This window comes from Corvus cornix, chromosome 2, assembly GCF_000738735.6.
Source record: "Corvus cornix cornix isolate S_Up_H32 chromosome 2, ASM73873v5, whole genome shotgun sequence".
NCBI lineage: Eukaryota > Metazoa > Chordata > Aves > Passeriformes > Corvidae > Corvus > Corvus cornix.
Window position 1 is genome coordinate 6,328,450 of NC_046333.1, and position 20,930 is coordinate 6,349,379.

The 20,930-nt window shown below is 38.2% G+C and overlaps 1 protein-coding gene across 1 annotated transcript in view; it reads right to left on the minus strand.

Moving 5' to 3' along the window:
* KMT2C (lysine methyltransferase 2C) overlaps nucleotides 1-20,930 on the minus strand; it is a 193,626-nt gene that overhangs the window by 57,163 nt on the left and 115,533 nt on the right. Inside the window, 7 exon segments of the mRNA XM_039549549.1 lie at nucleotides 4,761-4,870; nucleotides 5,469-5,633; nucleotides 6,337-6,518; nucleotides 7,670-7,774; nucleotides 7,940-8,041; nucleotides 11,733-11,849; nucleotides 14,248-14,367. Coding sequence (XP_039405483.1) covers nucleotides 4,761-4,870; nucleotides 5,469-5,633; nucleotides 6,337-6,518; nucleotides 7,670-7,774; nucleotides 7,940-8,041; nucleotides 11,733-11,849; nucleotides 14,248-14,367 — 901 coding nt within the window.

The window sequence follows — 20,930 nt, forward strand, 5'->3', positions numbered from 1 at the left end:
TGGAACAGTGTGACTGGAAAATAATAATCAAAATGCCATTTTGCTGTGGGCAGAAATGCTCTTCCCTTTTGCCTTAACTACGTAACTGCAATCATGCTTCACTCACCTATCATGTGTAGACTAAAATTTTAATATTAGTAGTGACTTCACAGAGATTACAAAGACAGAGTAAGTAAAGTGAAAATTAGGAGCTTCTATCTCACAAACACTGAACTGGAATCAGAAAACCTGTTAGTCTGGCACAGTTAGCATTACCACAGAGGCAAGTTTATCCATGCTTTTTTCCTTTTTTTGCCTAGAAATCTTATTCATGCTGAATTTAGGACTCAAGATAATATCTGGAGTATTTCCTTTGTGTCTGTCACTCAAGATGAGGCCCCTGAGGCAGAGAACCCATGGGGGGCTTCGTGTGTCACATCAACCATGGTACCATGGCACGTGCGCTGCTGCTCCCCACCTCAAAAACACCGTGGGAGCCAGGGCAAGACTAGGAAAAGCACAAAAGCTTCTGAGTAACACTTAAAATGAGTATGAAAACTACAGAATGCTTTCTAGGCATATAAACAAATTTAAGGAAAGTTCAAGTCTTCAAAAACGACAGTGCTTTGAAAGTTTTATGTAATGTGCAACTAATGCACAGGGTATAACCTACAGAAAACCAGTATTTCATGCAATTAGTAAATGAAAGGAGCCTGTGAGAGCTACTGAAAAACTGAATGTAACAGTGGGGGGGAAAGACAAGGAAGAAAATAAATTAAATATGACATTTTGAGAAAGACACAGAGGCAGAGAAAAACAAAAAGTAATAGACAAGCTGTAGAATGGAAGATACTCAAAACACTGTACTGAAACAACAGAAAATAGGCAGATTGTAAGAACTATTCAAAGGGGAATAAGACATCATCTGTTCATTTAATTGGTTATAATTTACAAGATGTTTTAAGACTGAAGTAGGAATCATTGAATTGGAATCTAAGGTAAACATGAAGTTCAGAAAGACAGTTGTGAACAGGAATTTGAAATCTTTCATTTAAAAGTCAAACAACAGAGAGATCTTCTCATCCAGGTCAGACTGAACAATTTTAGCTCTGGAGGTTGAATAGAGTTGAAATACTCAAATAAACAAGCTGATAGTGACACAGGTGAGGCCTTCAGAGACCCACTCACAAAAACTGCACAAACAGTGTTTGAAGACAGTAAAAAACAGACTTCCAGGAAATGAGCGAATTAGAGTGCAGATTAAGGATTACAATCAATAAAATGGATAGCAGAAAAGCATAGTACTGTTAGAGGAAGCCTACCCAAAGGAAAGAAAAAAACCTAAAATGGAAAAAAAAGTGCTTTCTGAGGCATTCAGCCAAAGTTTAACCAAAATTTTTCAATTTTGGTTAAACCTGCAAAAGGGTTTAAATGTGCTGAATACTGTACAGCATGTAGTAGCTTCGGCTGAAAGTAAATAATTGCAACGGAATACAGTATGATGAGAAAAGAAAGGGGATTCCATTTTTAAGGCTGTAATAGAAAAGAACAATTCTAAGAAAAAATGAAACCAGCATATGGGACAGAGTGGAATGGCTGATGTACAAACACAGCACTAGCAGAGCACTCTTTATTGGGTGCCTGCATAACTGTCAATGACACAGGGATTTTTTTGATAAATACAGTAACACAAGAACATTAGAGCTGATGTAGTAAATGTGCCAAATAATAAAAAAATTCCAAAGTTGTTTTTTTAACACAGAGTACTGTGTTGGGTTTGTATCTTGTATTTGTAAAGTACATAGAATTAAGTTTCAAAGAGAAGAAAAATTCTATCAGTTTAATGAAAATGATACAATAGAGACTGCCAGCCACAACGTGTGTCACTGGCAGTATCAGGCACCCCCGGACAGGGGTAAATGATACCAAATCCTCACTTCCTCCATGGGCATGTTTACTTGGGCTCCAGGAGGAATAACTGCACCCAGGCAGCTTCAGAAAACTGCAATCAGATCAGCTCTAACTGGTTACAGAAAACCAGGCAGAGCTGGTCCCTCTGCATCCTGCAGGGGAACAAAAACAGCACCAAGGGAGGAGGAAGCTGGAGCATGGATGAAGAAAGGATGGGAGTAAGTGAGGAAGGATGGAATTTGCAAATGGGGCATATGACATACAAGGGCAAATGACACAAAGGCAGAACTGATGAGTAGATGGTCAATAACTGCTTGTCCAGGAGTGGATGTGGATGAGAGAGACACACACCTCTCTTGAATGTGCAAGAATTACAGCACAGGGGAAAAGCTGCTGCTACCTAAAGCTGTTACCTGCTAGCATCTAGTCATGAGAATTCGAAAATTTTTCTACAGGACACAGCAATATGCTGGGGGACGTATGTTATAACTTGGGACAGTACTAAAAGGAACCTGATAAAACACTGATCAGAGATGGTTATTTCACAATAACCTAGTAATGAAGGTTTCTGGTACACTACACTGGAACAACTCCTACCACATTCTGGCTTTTGATATTTATGCACGTTCAAGAAGAAAAACACTATCTTTTATTTCTGTTTCCTGAAGAAGATGACTTCGTAAGATTATCAGGTATGATGAGCTAGGAAGAGAAATGAAAGCTCCTTCTCAATACCTACACACTAGAGCCATTTACTTTTCACCAAGAGTACACCTGCAATGTTTTGTTCATTAGGTTGAGGGGCTCTTGTTTCCTCTAGAAAGAAAGTGGTTAAAAACCCTGGAATAATACTTGCAACACATCTATGATGCATCAAATGGAAAGGGTATGAACCATCCCAGTAAGAATCCCACAATACGGTACATTTTAAGAAGCTTTCTACTGCTAACTAACATTTGTTTCTCTAAGTTTATCAAATGCTAATTCTTCTCACTTTGAAACAAAAAATTACAGAAAATTTTCAGAGGAATTTTAGAAGAATTCACGAAAGATCAAAACATTTCATATAGAAGTACATGCAGGTATTTCCATGAACATGCATCAAAGGACACATTCAGACATGCAACTGTGCAAATGTACATGTGTTAGAGAGGCTTTAATACTGAGTCAAAACTGAAGAAAATAAGCGGACAAACTTCTCATATAAAAAAGGTGAAAAAAACCTGCAAAGAAAGCTTGGGAACCCCCAAGGGACTGGTTACTATTCCTTGGAACCCAAACCTAAGCAACACAACTTCACAGAGGAGAGCAGGAAGAACTAACTCAGGGGGGACCAGCTTCTGCCTGAAGTGAAACACCTCTGATACCATCTTGTGAAGCTGCTCCATCTCACATATCATGGGTTTTAATTCTCTCTAAAAGATAGCTCTGCCAACTCCAAAGAGAAAGGAAGGAGTATTTAATTGGATCTTTTTGCTTTAAGTACTCAAAGCTTATTATCAAAATAAGCAGAAATCTGTGTTATATATGCAAGTTTCTTGCTTTTTCCACTTACAAAACCTCTCTCCTTTTGAATTTTTGAAAGCAAACCTTTACAATGAAGTGACTTGCAGAAATACAGAAGCATTAGTCATTCTTCTATTAAGTGATAAAAATGGGCTACTTGGAAGTGTTCCAGCAGGGAGTATATAAACCTCCAGGGTCAGGTCAGTAAGTTACAATTACTGCTGTGATGAGGACATGCTAGTGTTAAGGGACATTAGATGCTCTATTGAACTCTTCTTGGCAGACCTCTCGAGTGCATGCCTCACAACCTCTTCAATCTTGATCAGGAAAAACAATCTTACTGACATCTTCTTGGTGGATACGAGTATTTCTTGAAACATTTGCTTAGTTCTTGTACCTTCCTCCTACTGTTCTCCTGTGATACCCCAATAAAGGGGTAATATGAACACTTTCATGTGCTTATGCTAAAAATGGGAATAGGTGTCAATGTTAAAGCAGCTGACTGAAGCAGCAACTTCCCTGAGCTGACATGCAGGGAAAACAGACCTGGGCTATCACCCTTGCAGCAAGACTATAAATCATGTCACAGGCCAACCTAACTGCTGACAGGCCACTCACAGGAACATTAACCAGCACCATCCCATGGAACCAGATGCTGTAAATGTGCTTGAACTGCAGTAACCTCAGCTCCTGAAGCACCACTGCTACAGAACCGTGATACAGAGCAACAAGGCTGTCGGTATCCATGTCCAGAGAAGTCCAAAGTTCATCAGAAGGAATTACACATTTTAATTAAGGAATTACACACTTTAATTAATAAGGAAGTGACAACTCCCAAACAAAAATGTATGGCCAATTCTTTTAGAGATTGCCGCTAGGGAGGGAAGCACTGGTCTTGAATACTGGGAGAGGTGAGAAAAAGGCATTAAGAAATCATGAGGAAGGAAGGGAAAAACGCTTACACAGACTGTTGTTACAGCTACTGCTGCCTCAAAAGCATCAAAATACACAAAGTTTTTCTGCTTAGAAATAATTTTCAGATTCTTCTGCAGATATAACTTTGTGGACAACTGGGCTTTCTTCCTTCCACTTGACAAAGCCTTTGACCCCTTCACTACCAAATGCTCTTAGCAGTTTATCTTCAATACCTCTACCCAGAATTCCCATGAGGTTTCCTCTGGCCTAAATCACTTGAGGGTGTGAAAAAGCCGTGGATACTTCCACAAGAGCCCTTAAAACAAACACAGTAAAAATCTTACTTCTACCACGAGCCAAACCTCCATCAGAGCACAGAACCGTAACACAATCCCAGACCTATTTATTGCAGTGTGCAATCCTGCCATTGGTTTCAATCGGCTTCTTACCGTTTGTTGGTGGAATGTATGGCCTACAAATGGTACAGTCAAAACCCATATCAGCTATGTTTTCCACTTCCTCCTCTGTGTTTAAGTTCTGACAGATTGCATGCATCCATCTAGAAATTAAGTGGGGGAAAAAATACAATTTAAAGGAAATAGGTGGTGTTTTAGGAGACCCAAGTATCAGTCTATGGTCCAAGTAAATGGGAAATAGTTGTTTAGTTTGAATTCTTTTAGGGAGAAACCACAGAATCAGGTTTTCCATATACAGCCTCCCCTACAGTGGTGTGTGTTACATCCTGAATAAAGAGCAGGAGATCAATTCTGTCCCTCCACAGGGAGGAACTCTCTATAAAACAATCTCCCAAATATGTTTTAGTATGATAATTTTCTCCCTATATTGCGATAATTTTAATTACTTCATACAATGTAATCTAGATTCAGCCTCACAACAATAGTCTTGTGAGGTAAATTAGTTTTGTTTTTACAGGGCAGGGGGGAAGAGGCACAGAGCGATTAATTAATTTGCCCAGAGTCAGACAGTTAAGTCTGTGGTACAATCAGGAATGAACTATTGAGAGACTTCTGAGACTCAATAATCCAGTGTTCTTTACCACAAGACCACTTCCTTCATCTCTACGCTTTTACATTAGGGGGAAAAAATTAAAATAAGACTTGAACAGGAAAAGTATGTGCAATATTAGAAGTCCTTACCGATCACACTGTCTACACTGAATTATAAGCTCCTCATCCCTGTATGTGCGGTAACAGATTGGGCAGGTTGACAAACTTGCACAGGGAGCACACTGCGTGTAATTATTTTGCCATTCACATCTTAAACCTGGAGAAGTTGCTCCACAGTGTCTGCACCAAACACACCTGCAGAACAGACAAAAAGATCTATTACTTACAGTTCATAGGAAGATCATTTTGTGGCTTTAAATCTCTCCCACTTAGAACGAGATGATTAAGTTTTAACTTAACAACATGTTTAACCACAAATGCTTAACAACATTTTTTATACTTTTTAAAGAAAGTTCCTAATTAATAATTCCTTTCAAACTGCAAAAGCAGGCAGATGGGTTCTTGTAACAGCTCAGGAGGTCAAAGCAGTTCCTCATTCCAGTTGCCATTCACTTTGAGATCCTGAGACTTAACCATGTGAGAGGTCTGGTCTGTTTGTGTTTCACCCAAGTAAAACAAATGGTTTTCACAGGGTTTTATTTCAAGAACACTTGGGTGAACCACCCATTCATTTTTCCAACTGAACACTGGGATGATTACAATGAATGTAAATTGGAAAATTTTTTTGCTAAGAGTTTCAAAAGAAAAATTTTGTCTATTTCTACCTATGCGTTTTTTAGTACGAAGAAGCAGTTCTACGAGGAGATAAGAGTTTCCTTAATAGACTGATAACTGAATGAAACAATTCAAAAAAAGCATTTTGTTAGCTTTGTTTAATACACCTGACTTAGACACAATAAAAACCTTGTTACAATGCAACTGACATCACAAACACCAAGTGACAGGGAGAAGCAGAGGAGGCCAGCAGTCAGCATTTCTGACCCAGGCCCCAACACACCATTTGCACTTCCAGCCTCCCTTTGGCACGGTCTGCAGGGGTGGATCCAGGCAGTAGGTGTGGTAGCTGATGTCGCAGTCATCGCACAGGAGGAGTCTCCCTGGATCTGTGGCTTTCCCACAGGCTTCACACACTGTGCACTCCAGGCACCTCCAACCTTTACTAAGTACCACTTTAGTAATCTGCAAAAGGCAAGGTGAGAGTTAGTTAAAAATGGCTCAGTGAAGTGTGATCAATGCATAAACTAAGCTCTGGCTTGTGGAGCTCAGGATGCTCTTCTGGGCACACCACCCACATCTCAAGGAACTCTTCATCAATTAGACTTTCTGAAGCTTCAATAAACAGGAATGGATTAAACAGAAAGAAACTGTCCTCCCTTCTACTCTTTTTTAAAAACAGGTGCAATGCTTCCCTTTTTCAGTCACCTGGGACTTCACCTGACTGCCAGGACTTTTCAAATACGCAAAGTGGCGTGACCTGCATCAGGCAATTCCCTCAGGACTCTGGGATGCATCTTGCCAGGTCCCAGAAACTTGTGTACATTCTGGTTCCTCAAACCTGATCCTCTCATTTCATGATGTGACCACAGTGCTGGAGTTTTAGTCATCTGAAGCAAACAGCTAACTTACTGCAACTGATATATAATGCAAGAGTAGTATATAAACAAAAAGTCAAATTATAATTGCATGAAATACGCATATGGCATTTTGTAAAGTATGTGCAAAATAAAGTTTTTTGACATGTTTAAAAAAAAAATCCCACTTTTACACAGATATATCACAACCAATGAAAAGTGTATAGTGTATATATTGCAGTAAATAGCTTATTTTGTGCTTGCTAGGTCATTTCACAGCATTCAAATTTAATTTTCACACATTCTCTCCTAGACTAATGAATGTAAAATGTATTAATTAACCACTCCAACTGCTGTCAATTCTGACAGCCAACAGGCAAATTGAATCAACTAAACCTTATGCCCCTAGTAAATGAAGATGCAGTATAATTTTTTCTTTGTTTTTAATTCTGCTTGTGTCTACGTTTAAAGCTTATATCTCAAACTGTTATTTTAACCAACTGCTGGATAATCAGCGCTATTTACGGTTGTGAAATTACAAAAAGGTTAATTTCTCTTGAGGCTATGCATACTATAAAATGACATTTAATTAAAGTCTTTCACAAGTCGCATACAAATAATGGTCACATTAGCTGATGAATATCTAACAAGTTAATGACTCCCCCAATTACCACAAAACCAAAGGCAGCATAGTGCTATCAAAGTACAATATGAAAACAGTGTAATCAAGCAACTTTTATGTGTAACAATAGCACTCACCTTAATACTGACACAGTATGGATGGTAACACTGCCCACATTGGGAACAGGCCAGCAACCGGCCCTCAGCACCTTGGCCAAAACTCCCACAAACCACACACATATCCTGCAATGACACAGAAGAGCAGACTCTCAACACGTGCCAGACACTACATTCTGAAAACATGTAACTGTACAATCCAACTAGCTTGTTCCTTATAAGGACATTTATTCACTTTTTTCTAATTAAGAGTAGGGAAACAAAAAGAAAAATCATAACTATTATCCTAACCTGATGGAGAGTGAACTTGTCACTGTTAGAGAAGAGGACAACTGTATTATGCATTGAGTTTTCTTCCTCATCTTTATTAGATGAAATATCCATGGTTGTGACCTATTAAAAAACACAAAACACAAATGGCAAGCACATCACTTTTTCTCAGACATGAGACAAAATGAAACATTCCCTAAGTAAGAGTTTTGCAAGTATTTATTCATACAGTTTAAACTTTTATGAAAAGATACCTCCATCAGAAATTACTGCGTTAATTCACATTTTTTCATCAGTACAAGAATCATCAGTATTATAGCTTTAAAGACATATTCTTTCCTCTCCTTTTCCACCTTCACATATTACCCCACTGCACTTCCAAACGGAAATGAAAGACACAGTCTAAGAAAAAGATCACTAAGCAGAAATTGTCATACTGCACCCAGTCTGCTCTGCTCCCTGCATGTAAACACTGAAGTTCCTTTTATCAGAAAGTTAATTGCAGCGACAGACTTTTGAGTATTAATTCAAAGAGCAACTGCAGAAATCTAGTTTGTCCCATATTGCCTAAAATGTGGTTTACCTAATGTTCCAAGTATATTAGAGGAAAAAGCAAGAGCTCTGAAGTTACTTGCTGTAAGCAGTTTATGAGGCTTATCTATCTTGACCTTAAAAACTTGAAACAGCTGTTTGGATCTCAATCCATCAGCTCTTACTATAGACAGTCATTTTTCTTTTTCATAAAGTGATTTTTATTCTGACCTGACCTTTATTAATTCAACATATTCATGTATGTACAGCTTCTGAGGAAGAGAAACAAGAATGAAAGACTTCAGCTGTGTTCTGACTTTCACGTGAAACCTGCAATACAGAATTTGCTCTCCATGAATTTAAACTAAAAGGCCCAACTACCATCTCTGAACCAGGAATATAAGGGCACAGAGTTCCATATAAAAGATCAAATGCATGATAGAGAAATGTAACTTCATTTTACCAGCTCTTCCACTTATATAAATGAGGATTATTTTAAATATAGTGTAAATCCTACACAGGTAAGTTTTGTTTAAATAATAATTTAAATACTTTATAAATCCAAACATAACTCTAGGGACATTCCATCAGCTAGAGGAATCCTCCTGAAACTCAGCATTTACTGAGAAACAGCTAAAACGGGAATATATTCTTTATGTGTTTTAATTACCAAATAGTTGAGAGCACTACAGCACAACTGTAACTGACCAGCTAACTACAAAGCACCTGAAACACCTGGATACCTTCAGGGAGATCACTTCCCTTACCCACTTTTCCACAGGTTCCACGAAGTTCTTGTAATTGCACATTCAAAAGAGCAGAACTTGAAGGACTGAATCGCTGCAATGCTGGTGTTTGCTGAATCCCAGCACTGACCCACCATGGGTTAACCTGTACCCACCTTTTTCCCCAGTCCCAAGAGACACCAAGGTACGTCCAAATCTGTGTGACTGTCCACTGATCACATGCTGAGTAAGAATCACTTTGTGCAAATTGACTGAAAATACTCCCATTTCAAACGTTTATCTGGCAAAAGGCTGATTTCTTGGTATTGCTAACTTAATCTATCAGAAGGCAGCCACATCTCTGGAACTCTGGAGCTGCCATCTACTTGATGATGCAAAGGAAGAAATTTCTGTAGGAAATTGTGGAGAGTGATGTCTGTTTTGTATTTACAGCGAGTTACCTAACCCACTCTCCTCTGTTCAATTACAAAAACTTTTAGAAGTTTGATCTATAAACCCCAGCTTCTCTTGAAGTACAGATTTGTGCTTTGTAACACCAAAATAATTATGTGGATGCCTCCAATTCATTAAGGTGTCTGTGACTAGCCTAAGTGGAATTCATCCTGTATGTTTAAAATTACAGATTTGCTTACGAATCTTAACCATCCAATGCTTTAAAAGGGAAAAATGATAGAAACGATTGTTCCTTTTTCAGATCATAAACACCAGAGTATTCCAAGATACTATTACACGGGCAGCAGAAAGTGTGACAATAAATTTAAATAGATTACATGTAAGAACACAAAAAATGCAGCTCTGATCAAGTCCTTCTCTGAACACAAGGGACAGGATGTCTCTCAAAATCTCCAGGGCTAGTTGGTAATCAAACTTTGAAAGGAACATTCAAATAGGACAAGTCCACAGTGGGGAACAAGATTATGAATTGTTTTGGAGTCCGGATTTCCAAGTTTTTCATACTGAAATCCTTCTTCTTATGAGAGCAGACTAGGACTGTGTAGGATTTTCGAGTTTTAAAAACACTTCAAGTATTAAATAGCTTAACTATCAACTGCAGTGAGCAATCACTTGCTTACAACCACTTCAGTGCTCCTGAAGAATGGGAGACAGCAAATGTAATGATTATTTTCTCAAGGGTTTCTGGACAGAAGCTGTGTGCAGAATAGTACACATCTGATCACAACAAAGAACTCACAGTCACTGATATAATAATTTGTTAAAGAGTCAAGGAAGTTTTAGTTATGGTAAATCATGATCTGTAAGGGCTCTCTGAAGGAGTCAGCAAACCTGGGGACAGGGAAATCTGATCGATGGAACTTATTTCACTACCAAACTCTTTTGGCAAAGCTCTTCACCAAAGCTACTTAAAAAAAGTTAAACTGACAGAATTAGAGGAATGGTCCCTATACTGATACAAGACACAAAATAAAGAGGGGAATAAATTATCAGTTTTGTAGGTGGGAGAATAGCACCACTGGAAATCTGACAGGGCCTGTCTGCTAACAGGTGGTGGTGCTCAACACACTCGTGTGCAATCTGAAAAATCAAGTGAGAAGGCAAGGTGACAAAGCTTGACAACAGGACTGGGATATTCAGAGTAATAAAATCCAAAAGACAACTGCGAAGAACTGCACAAGAACTTCATAAAGCTGAGTGCTGGGCTATAAAATGGCAGATGAAAGTCCACAAAGTAAAGAAACTAACATGACAAAATAGCTGGTATTGATGATCAGAAATACAAAGAAGCTTCCATACAAGGAACAGCCCAAAATACTGGCATTCTTCATACTAGCAAGTCAAGAGTGGAAGGAAAAGGAGGAGAAATATGATGGAGGTCTATAAAACTGAGTGGCATGGATGGAGGAGGTGAATAGAAACCAGCTTTCCACTGTCTCTTCTCTAAGAGCGTTGAGGGGCAGGCAGCTAATCCAGGAGGCAGCCACTTAAAATACAAGCTGAAGAGCTGCAGAACTGAAAAAGGTTAACATGGTTTCCTGAAGTTTTTTAAAGTGAATGGGAAGATTTATGAAAGTAAGCTCCAACACAGGCTGCCCAAGGCAAAGATACCACCTCCTGTTCACCAAGTCCCCAAGCCACAAACTGTTGAAATGCCTCCTTCTCCAGGCCTCCTCTGTTCTGCAGTCTTGCCCCAACATTCAGTCCAGAAGAACCTCTGCTCTGGTCTCCTATGGCTGCTGTAACATTCTCATGCACAAACCCTGCTCTCTCCTTCTGAGTTGTTCCAGTCAGTGCTGCCTTTACTCAGCACGTTCTCCACCCGAGGAAATGGAAGGAGTACTTTAAGACTCCCAACTGTTGTGTCTTTAAATGGCAAGAGCAGAACAGAACTGCCTCAGGCCCATTAAGCTGCAGTGTTCTAGTTCTTCATCACAAGCAGTAACAGCCAGGCTTCATCAAACACCCCTGCTTCTGTAGTGCTTGTTGGTTTTTTATACAGTATTTTAATACAAGAATTATAGCTGAATAAAATTATGTTACATTAACAGACTGCAATACGACTTTAAAAAATATGTCCTTACCCCTGGAATGACCACAGCCCCAACTCCATTCTTCAGTTTTGATCTTCCTCTGCCACCTCTTCCTGACAGACCTGCACCACGTGGTCTCCGCTTCCCCGGGAATCCTGATCCACGGCCCTATTCAATTTAAGGTAACAATGTAAATGCAACCTCAAGTTCTCTGTTATATGGGATTCAAATTTGTTCAATGCATCTAGGGAAAAACGTAAGTAAAAAAACACCCTGGGATTTCAGGTGAGTATGAGCACACCAGGGCATAGTCATTAAATCTCTGCATAAATCAGTGTGAAATACCTTTAATTACTTACATGGCATAATACGATCACCTTTATCGTCAGTGAGAAAGCTGAAACCAGGAATGTTTATTTTCTGCTCAAGAGTAACTCGAAATATGGATTTCCCCCACCCCCTCTCCCCCACCTCAGTTGCAAAGTTTCCAAAATATATCTTTTATTCTATGATTCATTTTTCTTTTCTCTTTAAACAGCCAGCCCAGTCAGTCATGGGACTTCTGCACAAGGTCTGGACATTTGATTACTCGTAATCATAGATGCTTTTCTTACGCTATGAATAATCAAGTGAAACCTGGGATTTATTAGGATTCAGACCTGCTCACAAAGCAAAGCGGGAGCTGGCTCCACTAAACTCTCTCAATTCAGCATATACAGAGAGAGTTTTTTACATTAATTCTCTCAATTACACTCAGATCAACATTCCCCATAATGTTAAGTTTTTCTTACACAATATCCACTTATTTACAGACAGCTTCTTTTCTCCATTCCTTATTTAAGATGCAGATGCAGAGTTGCAGTGTGGTGCTTTGGAGTATTCAGTGTGTTCAACTACAATTATCTTTGGGAAAGCAAGTATGTTTTTAGTAATAATTACCTGTTATTCATACTGTGACTTTAGTTTGAAATTTTGGGGGTTTTTAATTTCAGAATGAACTAAGTACAAGAGGATTCCTAATCCTCCCTAACCATTTCCAGAGCGAAAAGACCATATTCACATCCCCACATTCTGGCTGATATATCAGACATCTTTACAATGTGTCTCAGAGCCTCTAATCTGTGTAACTGACGATAATTATGGCATGTACTCAAATAAGCATCTTTCCTACTACAAAATAAGCACTGAGATTATTATTGTATTTTGTATTTGTCAATAATCTCCTGGTTCCTAATACAGGCCAAGAACGGAGTACAGAGTATGGGGTATCCAAACATGTGCTGCAAAATACTTATAATACCAAGGCAAAACATTTGCTCCATAAAACAATGCTGATGGAAGCAACAAAGTTCCTCAGGGACCGTGTCACCAACAGACATGAACAGTCTTTACTGACAGAGACAGGAGTTTTTTGGATGGAAAGAAGCACTGTGGGCACAGTATTTCTCAAATATTCCAACTCCTGCTTTAAAGAAGATATAGAACTTTATGGTCATAATTAAAGGGAGAATTGAAGGATCCCAATGTTAAAATTCTTTTAACATCCATCTATTAAACGGAAGAGAAATTAAATTGACTCATACACCAAGTTAATGTAATGCAATGATATTTGAGGAGTGAAAGGAAGGATGCTACTGGAGGCTGAGGTATTTATATGTACTGAGGTGAAACAAAAAATGTCCTTATATATCTATGGAGTTAATACATTTGCACACACAGGACATACAATCATCAATTTTTTAAGATGGAAACTCTTCTGACAAGTTTCTTATTTTCTTTTTCAGGCCCGGTATCAGTATTGTTATTTTCACACAACTAGTAACAGAAACAAGCACATACTTGTATCAATGTTAATGCTGAATATTAAGCTGAAAATTAATGCTTAAAGCAGCAAAAGCTAAGCTGATGTCAAATTAAAATAAAATTAGCATGAGAGTTAAAGTGAGATGAACTTAAATCATTGGGAAGCTACACGTATTTGTTGGTTTCATAATTTAGCTTTTTTTTGCCTTTATTTAAACCAAAGAATTCTACTTTAGTTACTTCAGGTGTTTTTAATGATAAATGTCACCAGGAATACAAGTTTTGGGCCATCTAATCAGGTAGGAAAGTTGTTATTTATTCCCCCATCAGCTAAAAACAATGTCACTTTGAATCCACTCTGCAAGATTTCTCGACAGCAACAAATTCAAGCCATCCTTCAGATCTCTGATCCTTTCCATGCCTGGCTTACCTTACCGCCAGTCTTAAGGACATTCTCCTTCTCAGGTAATTTATTTTGACAGCCAAATAAAGACAACCACAAAAAGTGATGTACTCAACACACAAAATTTGGGTAATACAAAGTATTCTTTGCCATTGGAAATCAAGGCAATGCCATCATACTGTACACTCTGGAGAGTTCACATCTTTTAGCCTGGAAGCTCCAGAGTTCCAGTAAGTTTTAGAGGCCTTAAACAGTAACAGAATGAAAGATTAATTAAGGTGTGAGATACAGAATTTCACCACTAATCTCTACAGCAGAAAGATAGCAACGGATACATGAAAATAAATTCAAGTTATTTACCACTTTGATGCTCCAAATGGCACTGCCAGGAAGCTGTCTGGATTTAAAAATGTCCCGACCTTCTGAAATGTCTGGGGACCAGGAAGGTGGGCTGACTGTATTATTGGTACTCCAAGCCCCCTAGGATACGGTAGGTGAGAAAATAGATGTATAAAACTTTGCAACATAAAAAAAAAAAAAAAAAAAAAAAAAAAAAAAAAAAAAAGGCAAAAAGCAAAAAGCAAGCAACAAAAAAAAAAATCTGAAAAGCAAAGCACATGCAGGCATAGGCATTTCTAGATTAACTTAAGTAGTCAATTAGTTCACTGAGTGAGTAGAAGGTGGGAAATTTTTAGGTTCTCACTGAATGATACCCTAAAATGAGTATTTACTTCCAACTGATGGTTAAGTACAACAACATGAGTTTTATAAACAAAGCTTAATACAAATCTAAAGCAATCATAACAACAAATTACATGCCTAAATTTTATTGCATCAGTGACGAAGACATTTTGAGGTGGTAACATCCCCTTTTCTATTCCAAATCACATTTTTTAAAAAAACTGATGGCCTTAGTTGACTTTTGAGGCTAAACTACCCACAATCACAGCAACAATTAGTCTGAGGAAGCACAGCAAACAAAGGGAATATGAATAAACCACTGGACAAAAGAAAAGGAATACAGCCATGGGAATCAACAAAGCAGCTCATTCCTGCAAGTTTGCCCCAAATAAACTATTATAAAACCCCCACCACCAAATTGTTTTCACCCCAGTGTTTCCATGTTATGCTGTGGAATCCCATTTAAACATGTTATTATGCACAAGTAATAATACACATCCACACGGTGCACCTAGAAACTCGTTTTAACTAATTATTATCCCTATTTATAGAGTTTCCACCATGGTGAGAAATTGTATGACTGTCACTAGAAGTAAGGCAAAATGAGAAGAAAATGTGAAGACAGACAAGAAAAAAAATGTTGAGGCTCCCCATAGACAGTAAAATCTGTGAAAGATTTTTTCAAGCATGGAATAAAGACTGCAGGAGACAGACATCATAAATAACTTCACTGCCAATTTAACATTAACAAATTGACATTAGAATAGTTAAAGGACAGTACATTTTCCTAATTTTAAATTTGTGAGAGTGAAAAATACTGAATACCAGGACGAGAAGTCAAACTGATGAAAGGTACAGGTTTACCTTCCCCGAAATGCCGTTCAGCAGCAGAATCACAGGGCTGATATGGAATAACCTCATGCATACGAACAGTCCCAACTATTCACAACTGCTCACAAGGGAAAGCCCAAACACATTTACACCTTTGAATACTGGGATGTACAATAATAATAAGCATCAAGGAAAATGAGATGGCTTTGCAAAGCGTGTTTTTTGGTTTTTTCTTTTCTGAAATGCAATTTCTCCATCAAGAATGTGGGAATTAAGGTTTTTTTTTGGAATAAATTACTCCATCAAAACATATATTCATCTCAGACTGTAAAGAGGTGTCTTGCTAACAGCTCCACTGACTGAAAACAGGGCTATCCTTCAAGTGATCTGGCACAACAGAGCCAAAAGAGAAAGTTTGTCAGTGACCTGAAAGCCCAATTATGGATAAAAGTCACATGGTAAAAACACCAACACTTGGTACAACCCACAGCGTGGACAGAGTTGTATTCAGCATAAATCTGCTTTCTGTGAGTTTAGCTCTGCCTGCACGGGAGAGGGAATATGGACAACAAAGCACTTAAAAAGTAACAACTTGACAATTCTGCCCACACAGGGTGGTAATCAGGCACACAAGCTACAAACTGCTGAGTGTCCAGACCACCTGCGTGCTTGGGATGGCCATCAATGCCTCCCCTCTGCCAAGGGCCTTCCAAAACCCACTCCAGAAGAACAGCTCCTGACAGCAGCTGCTCAAGGGTTCCACTGAGTGTGCTGGAATAAACAGTTTAAATTGGAAGATTTTGCTATCCCAGTTTTTTCCTTGACTTCAGATAGGTGGTCATCATGCAGACAACTCAGCAGATCAAGAGGTTCTTCACCCTCTAACAGGGGAACAGTGCTGGGCAGAAACCTTCTGCACCTGCAAAGCTAGGGATGGACCCTGTTCACATCCAGGGCACAAGGACAGAACACTCATGACAGAACAGGGACATCAAGTCAGAAATGGGGGAAAAAAAGGAGGTCTGATACACTGGTAGGCAACTACATCAGCAGGTCTGTGGCACGGGAGATTTACCTTAACTATACCGGCCATAGTTTTAATATCAAGTAACAGTCAATTTTAGCAGATAAAATTCAAACTTTCATTGAATTTTAATTAGTTTCCCCTATACTTCTAAAATTTGTAATGCATAGTAGGTAACTGTTCTTAAAAAATGGCAACACAAAATCTGAATAGCAACACAAAGAAAATCTATTTGTCAAAAAAGCAATCTTTACATTGATCTATAAAGGAGGCAACATGCTGACTTAGGGTCAAAATTCAAGCTCTTAAACATGCTGAAAATACTTAACAACTAAAATTACCTATTCTTACTTTGGAGGTATAGAATTATTCTCCTTTTAAGAACCTAACTTTTCTAATTATTAAGTATATTCAAAAGATTAAAAAGCTAAAAGAACATTAGATCTGAATATGAACTATTCAGTCTTGCAAAACAAAATGAATTGTATATGATTCATGAGCCATATTGTTACGAATTAAATTGGAAATTTAATCCAAGTTTTATTGTACATCAGAAAAATTTGAATTCTTGGTCAGATAAACTTAATTAAAAACACACATTTCCACAATACCACGAACAAATGAATTACATCAAAGAGATGCAGTAATTATATTTTGGCTTTTAATTAATGCCTATTACCACACAACACTGAAGAGAAAGTTCTATTCGGTTCATTTACATCAGAACCCTAGCAATAATTATGTACTGTGACAGAAACAGGAAGTTCTAATTCTCCATCATATTCTTGAGTCCTCAAAATTGAACAACACAGCTGCAAGTAAATTATAACAAAAGGAAACCCAGTGTCAGCAAGGGTCAGGAGATCTCACTAAATTACCACTGACTGTGTTTAGCTGCTTAACGCTTCATGAATCCTACTGCAATTGCAAATGCACAAAGCTGGATTTGCAATTTAATATTTAATGTAATTTTAGGGTTGTGAACAAACTTTAATCACTTGAAAATATAGCTCCCCTCATTAAAAAAAAAAACCAACAAAAAAACCACCAAACCAAAAAACCAACCAAGCACCAAGCATGAAAACTGTAAAACTGATCCCTGAAAAAGACTCTTTTTTGATCTTTTTTTCCAACATCTACCTTTACAACAAGAAACTTGGTCATACCATGTAAGTGAAGACAGCAAAAAAAAGCCATAACATCCAAGACAGCACACATCCAAACCCATCACAGTGCTCTGCATTTTTCGGTCTCATTTAAAAAAATCTATTAAAACACCAACAGTATTCACTGTGTTGCATAACAGTAATCACCAACATCTTCATGATGAAAATTAAATACCTCTGAACATGGTTTCTCAAGGAACACACTCTGAAATAATACTAAAATAATATTTATGGAATTTACAAAACCAGGAGTTTATTATTTTTTATTCAAAATTATTCTACAGATCATTCTCAACTCTTTACCTACCAGTGTTTAAGTGCCAAAATTTGTAATGTCTTCCATTTACTGACTCAATCTTATGCTTTCCAGTACACAGTGCCACAGTAAAACTATTTCAAATCTGTTCAATTCACAGAATAAACACAACACCATTTAACATAAACCTCCACAGGAAACTGTCATTTTCCTTGAGAAGATTTATTTCAAACTGGATCTATGTCAGATTAGTCGTTAATAAACTTATACAATAATTTCTACTAAGGCTACTTCTTCAGAAAAGAGAAATCTGCAATTATTAAAGAGAGGTCCTGTCCTTGACATAAATTTGCAGTTTATAGGCAAGAGTGGAGCATCTGCATATTCCATGGAGAAGATACTGGACAGACACAACTCTAAGGACAGTACTGTAAAAACGTGGCCAATCTGAAAGTTACTACTGAGTATCTGTGATCTATGAATAATTAAATTTCATACACATGTAAAAATTAATCTGGCTTCACTATGGAGTAGGGTAACAGGAACAGGAGACAATCCATGGAACAAAACCCAGTGAGGTGCTGAGCCTGGCAGGTAGAGGGTCCTCTCACAGAGCTGGATGCAGCTTTCCTGTACATGCTGCCCTAAAAAACACTGTAGAAAGGCACCTTACTGACAGGAACTGACACATTCCCCAAAGTGGAGTAAGTCTGTACCAGCCAAAGCCAATTACAATTCATAACTGTACCTACATTTTCATTTCTACACAGCTCCCCTTTTGGTTAGAAGCTGGATTTTCTCTTGTTGCTTCCAACCAAACTTGGGATGCCTGCATAAACATCAGGGAGGAGATCGATATAGACACCAGCAACACTGAATGCAGCCCTGGGAGGGACTCATGAAGTCTTTTTTAAGCAGAATATTGTCCTTATTTTTGAAATGGGTTTTAGTCCTTTCCAAACAGGAGCAATGTGGTGTTGCAGATACACTGCTAAAGCAAACTACTAATACCTAATACAGGAAATCACTTCAAATTATGCAAATTATACTTCAAATTACGCATTTGTATTCACTGGCAAACCAGAATAATTATTCAAATGCATTTTATTAGTAATTGTATTAACAGATTCTGAAGAAAGCGCTAATAATTCATCCTACTGCCCAGCACAAGACATTAATTTAATGACAACAAATCCAAATCAGAAACTGTCCTTCTGCACGGATTCATCCTGACTCCAGGGAAGCATGTGTCTTACAAAATTGAGGAGAAATATATCCAAGATCCAGAGAATTTTTTTTCTTATTCCTCTTCACAGGAAGTTCCATAACCTCATTGCAATGGGTATTTTATTGCATTTTTTAAACATTCCAACAAAGTAAACTGCATATTAGAAGCTTTTGAACTTCTAGGAAAAAGTGCAGAATATTACCATTTGTGAAATTATGTTGGCTTGTCTTTGGGGTTAAAGAGTGATCAGAACTCCATGAAGGAACTATTTTAAACCTGAGCAGTCCTGGACAAGCAACAAGTTCTGCAATGGCAGTTCCTTTGCACAACAAAAGAAAGCAGGGATGAAACCAATGTTAACTTCACCAGGCACAGGAGCCACAATCTCTTTAATCAAAAAAACCCCCCAACTTGCGTAACTTTCTCCCCTGCCCTCTAAGACAGGCTGCCAAGAACTCCTGCAGCTCCAAGGTAACATTTGTATGGCATAGCCTCACACCTGACACAAAGCCACACAGCGGCAATATGTGCTATTTTTTTAAACAGAAAGAAGCAGACCCCAAACCCACACAATTAACCCACGTTTGAGATGACAGAATTCCTCTTCAGTGCCACCCAGAGAAGAATCACACAGGAGCTGGTTTATTCCAAACAACTACACCTATAACTTCATAGAAGTACTTTTTCCTCCAGAATTGTTTTCTCCATTTTTTACTTGTTTTTAGATCAATGTGATCACCTCTAGATGAACAAGAACTGAAACACTGCATTAGGCTAAAATGTTTTAAAATAAGCTTATGTCTCTTCTCAATCTGTGGAGGCACAATGGTGTGGAAAATATGATGGAGCATCACCAAACAGCACTTTTCTCAGCTGCCAGCATCTGCCCTGTATGATGCTTTCCAAAAGCCAGAACTGAAGAAAACGTCCATTTTGAAGTGTCTGTAGTATTGACACAAAGAAACAACAGGTCTTCTTTCTCTGGTTTTACACCTGGTGAAAAACTGCCTGCTTGCCTTCCAACCTTCCACAGAATTTCCATGCAACAGGAAACCAAACTGTCTGGATGCAATCCTGTGCCATGTGCTCTGGAATGACCCTGCTTGAGCAGGGAGGTCGGACCAGATGGCTCACTGTGATCCCTTCCAACCTGACCTGTTCTGTGATTTTGCTTCTGCTCCTATCCACAACTCTCCATTTGGAAAAGTACACAACTCTTACAAAAAATGAATGTTTTCAGCAGAAAGAATAATTTAAAATCCCCACAAAATAAACCTAAACGTACTTCTATCTGCAATCCAAAATGATTTAAATACATTTCTTCCACATTGTGGATTTACCCAGTTACACCTTGCTCAAAAGGAAAACGCCTGCCTGTAACTGGACGTTTAAAAATCTCTTTTTTCATAGTCCACAGAACATAATTCAACAGCTTTCTGTCCCTCATCAAAAGCCCACAGTAAGAACTTAAGAAAACTGAAGAGAAATTTGCCACTGTTTAAGGCATTTACGTATTTCTGCAAATATGATATATACACCTTACTGTACCGTGACCCAGGAAAACCTAAGTGCAGCACAATAAACAGAGATCTCCTAAACTCAGTGGAAACAGCAGAAAAACTGTTCAGAACACTCTCTCATACCTTAGGAAGTAAAAATTTTGAAACCTTAGGTGACATGTAAAAACTGCAAGGGTTGTGCAATATATAAAAAAGTTTTGTTAACATGAAGTCCAGAAAAGCATGAAATCATCAACCTGGAACTCCCAAAGACTAAAAAGAAATTGTGATGAGAAAATGAAACACTAGCTTGTCACACTGACACACTTTTTGTATAGAATTTCACCAACAAGAAATG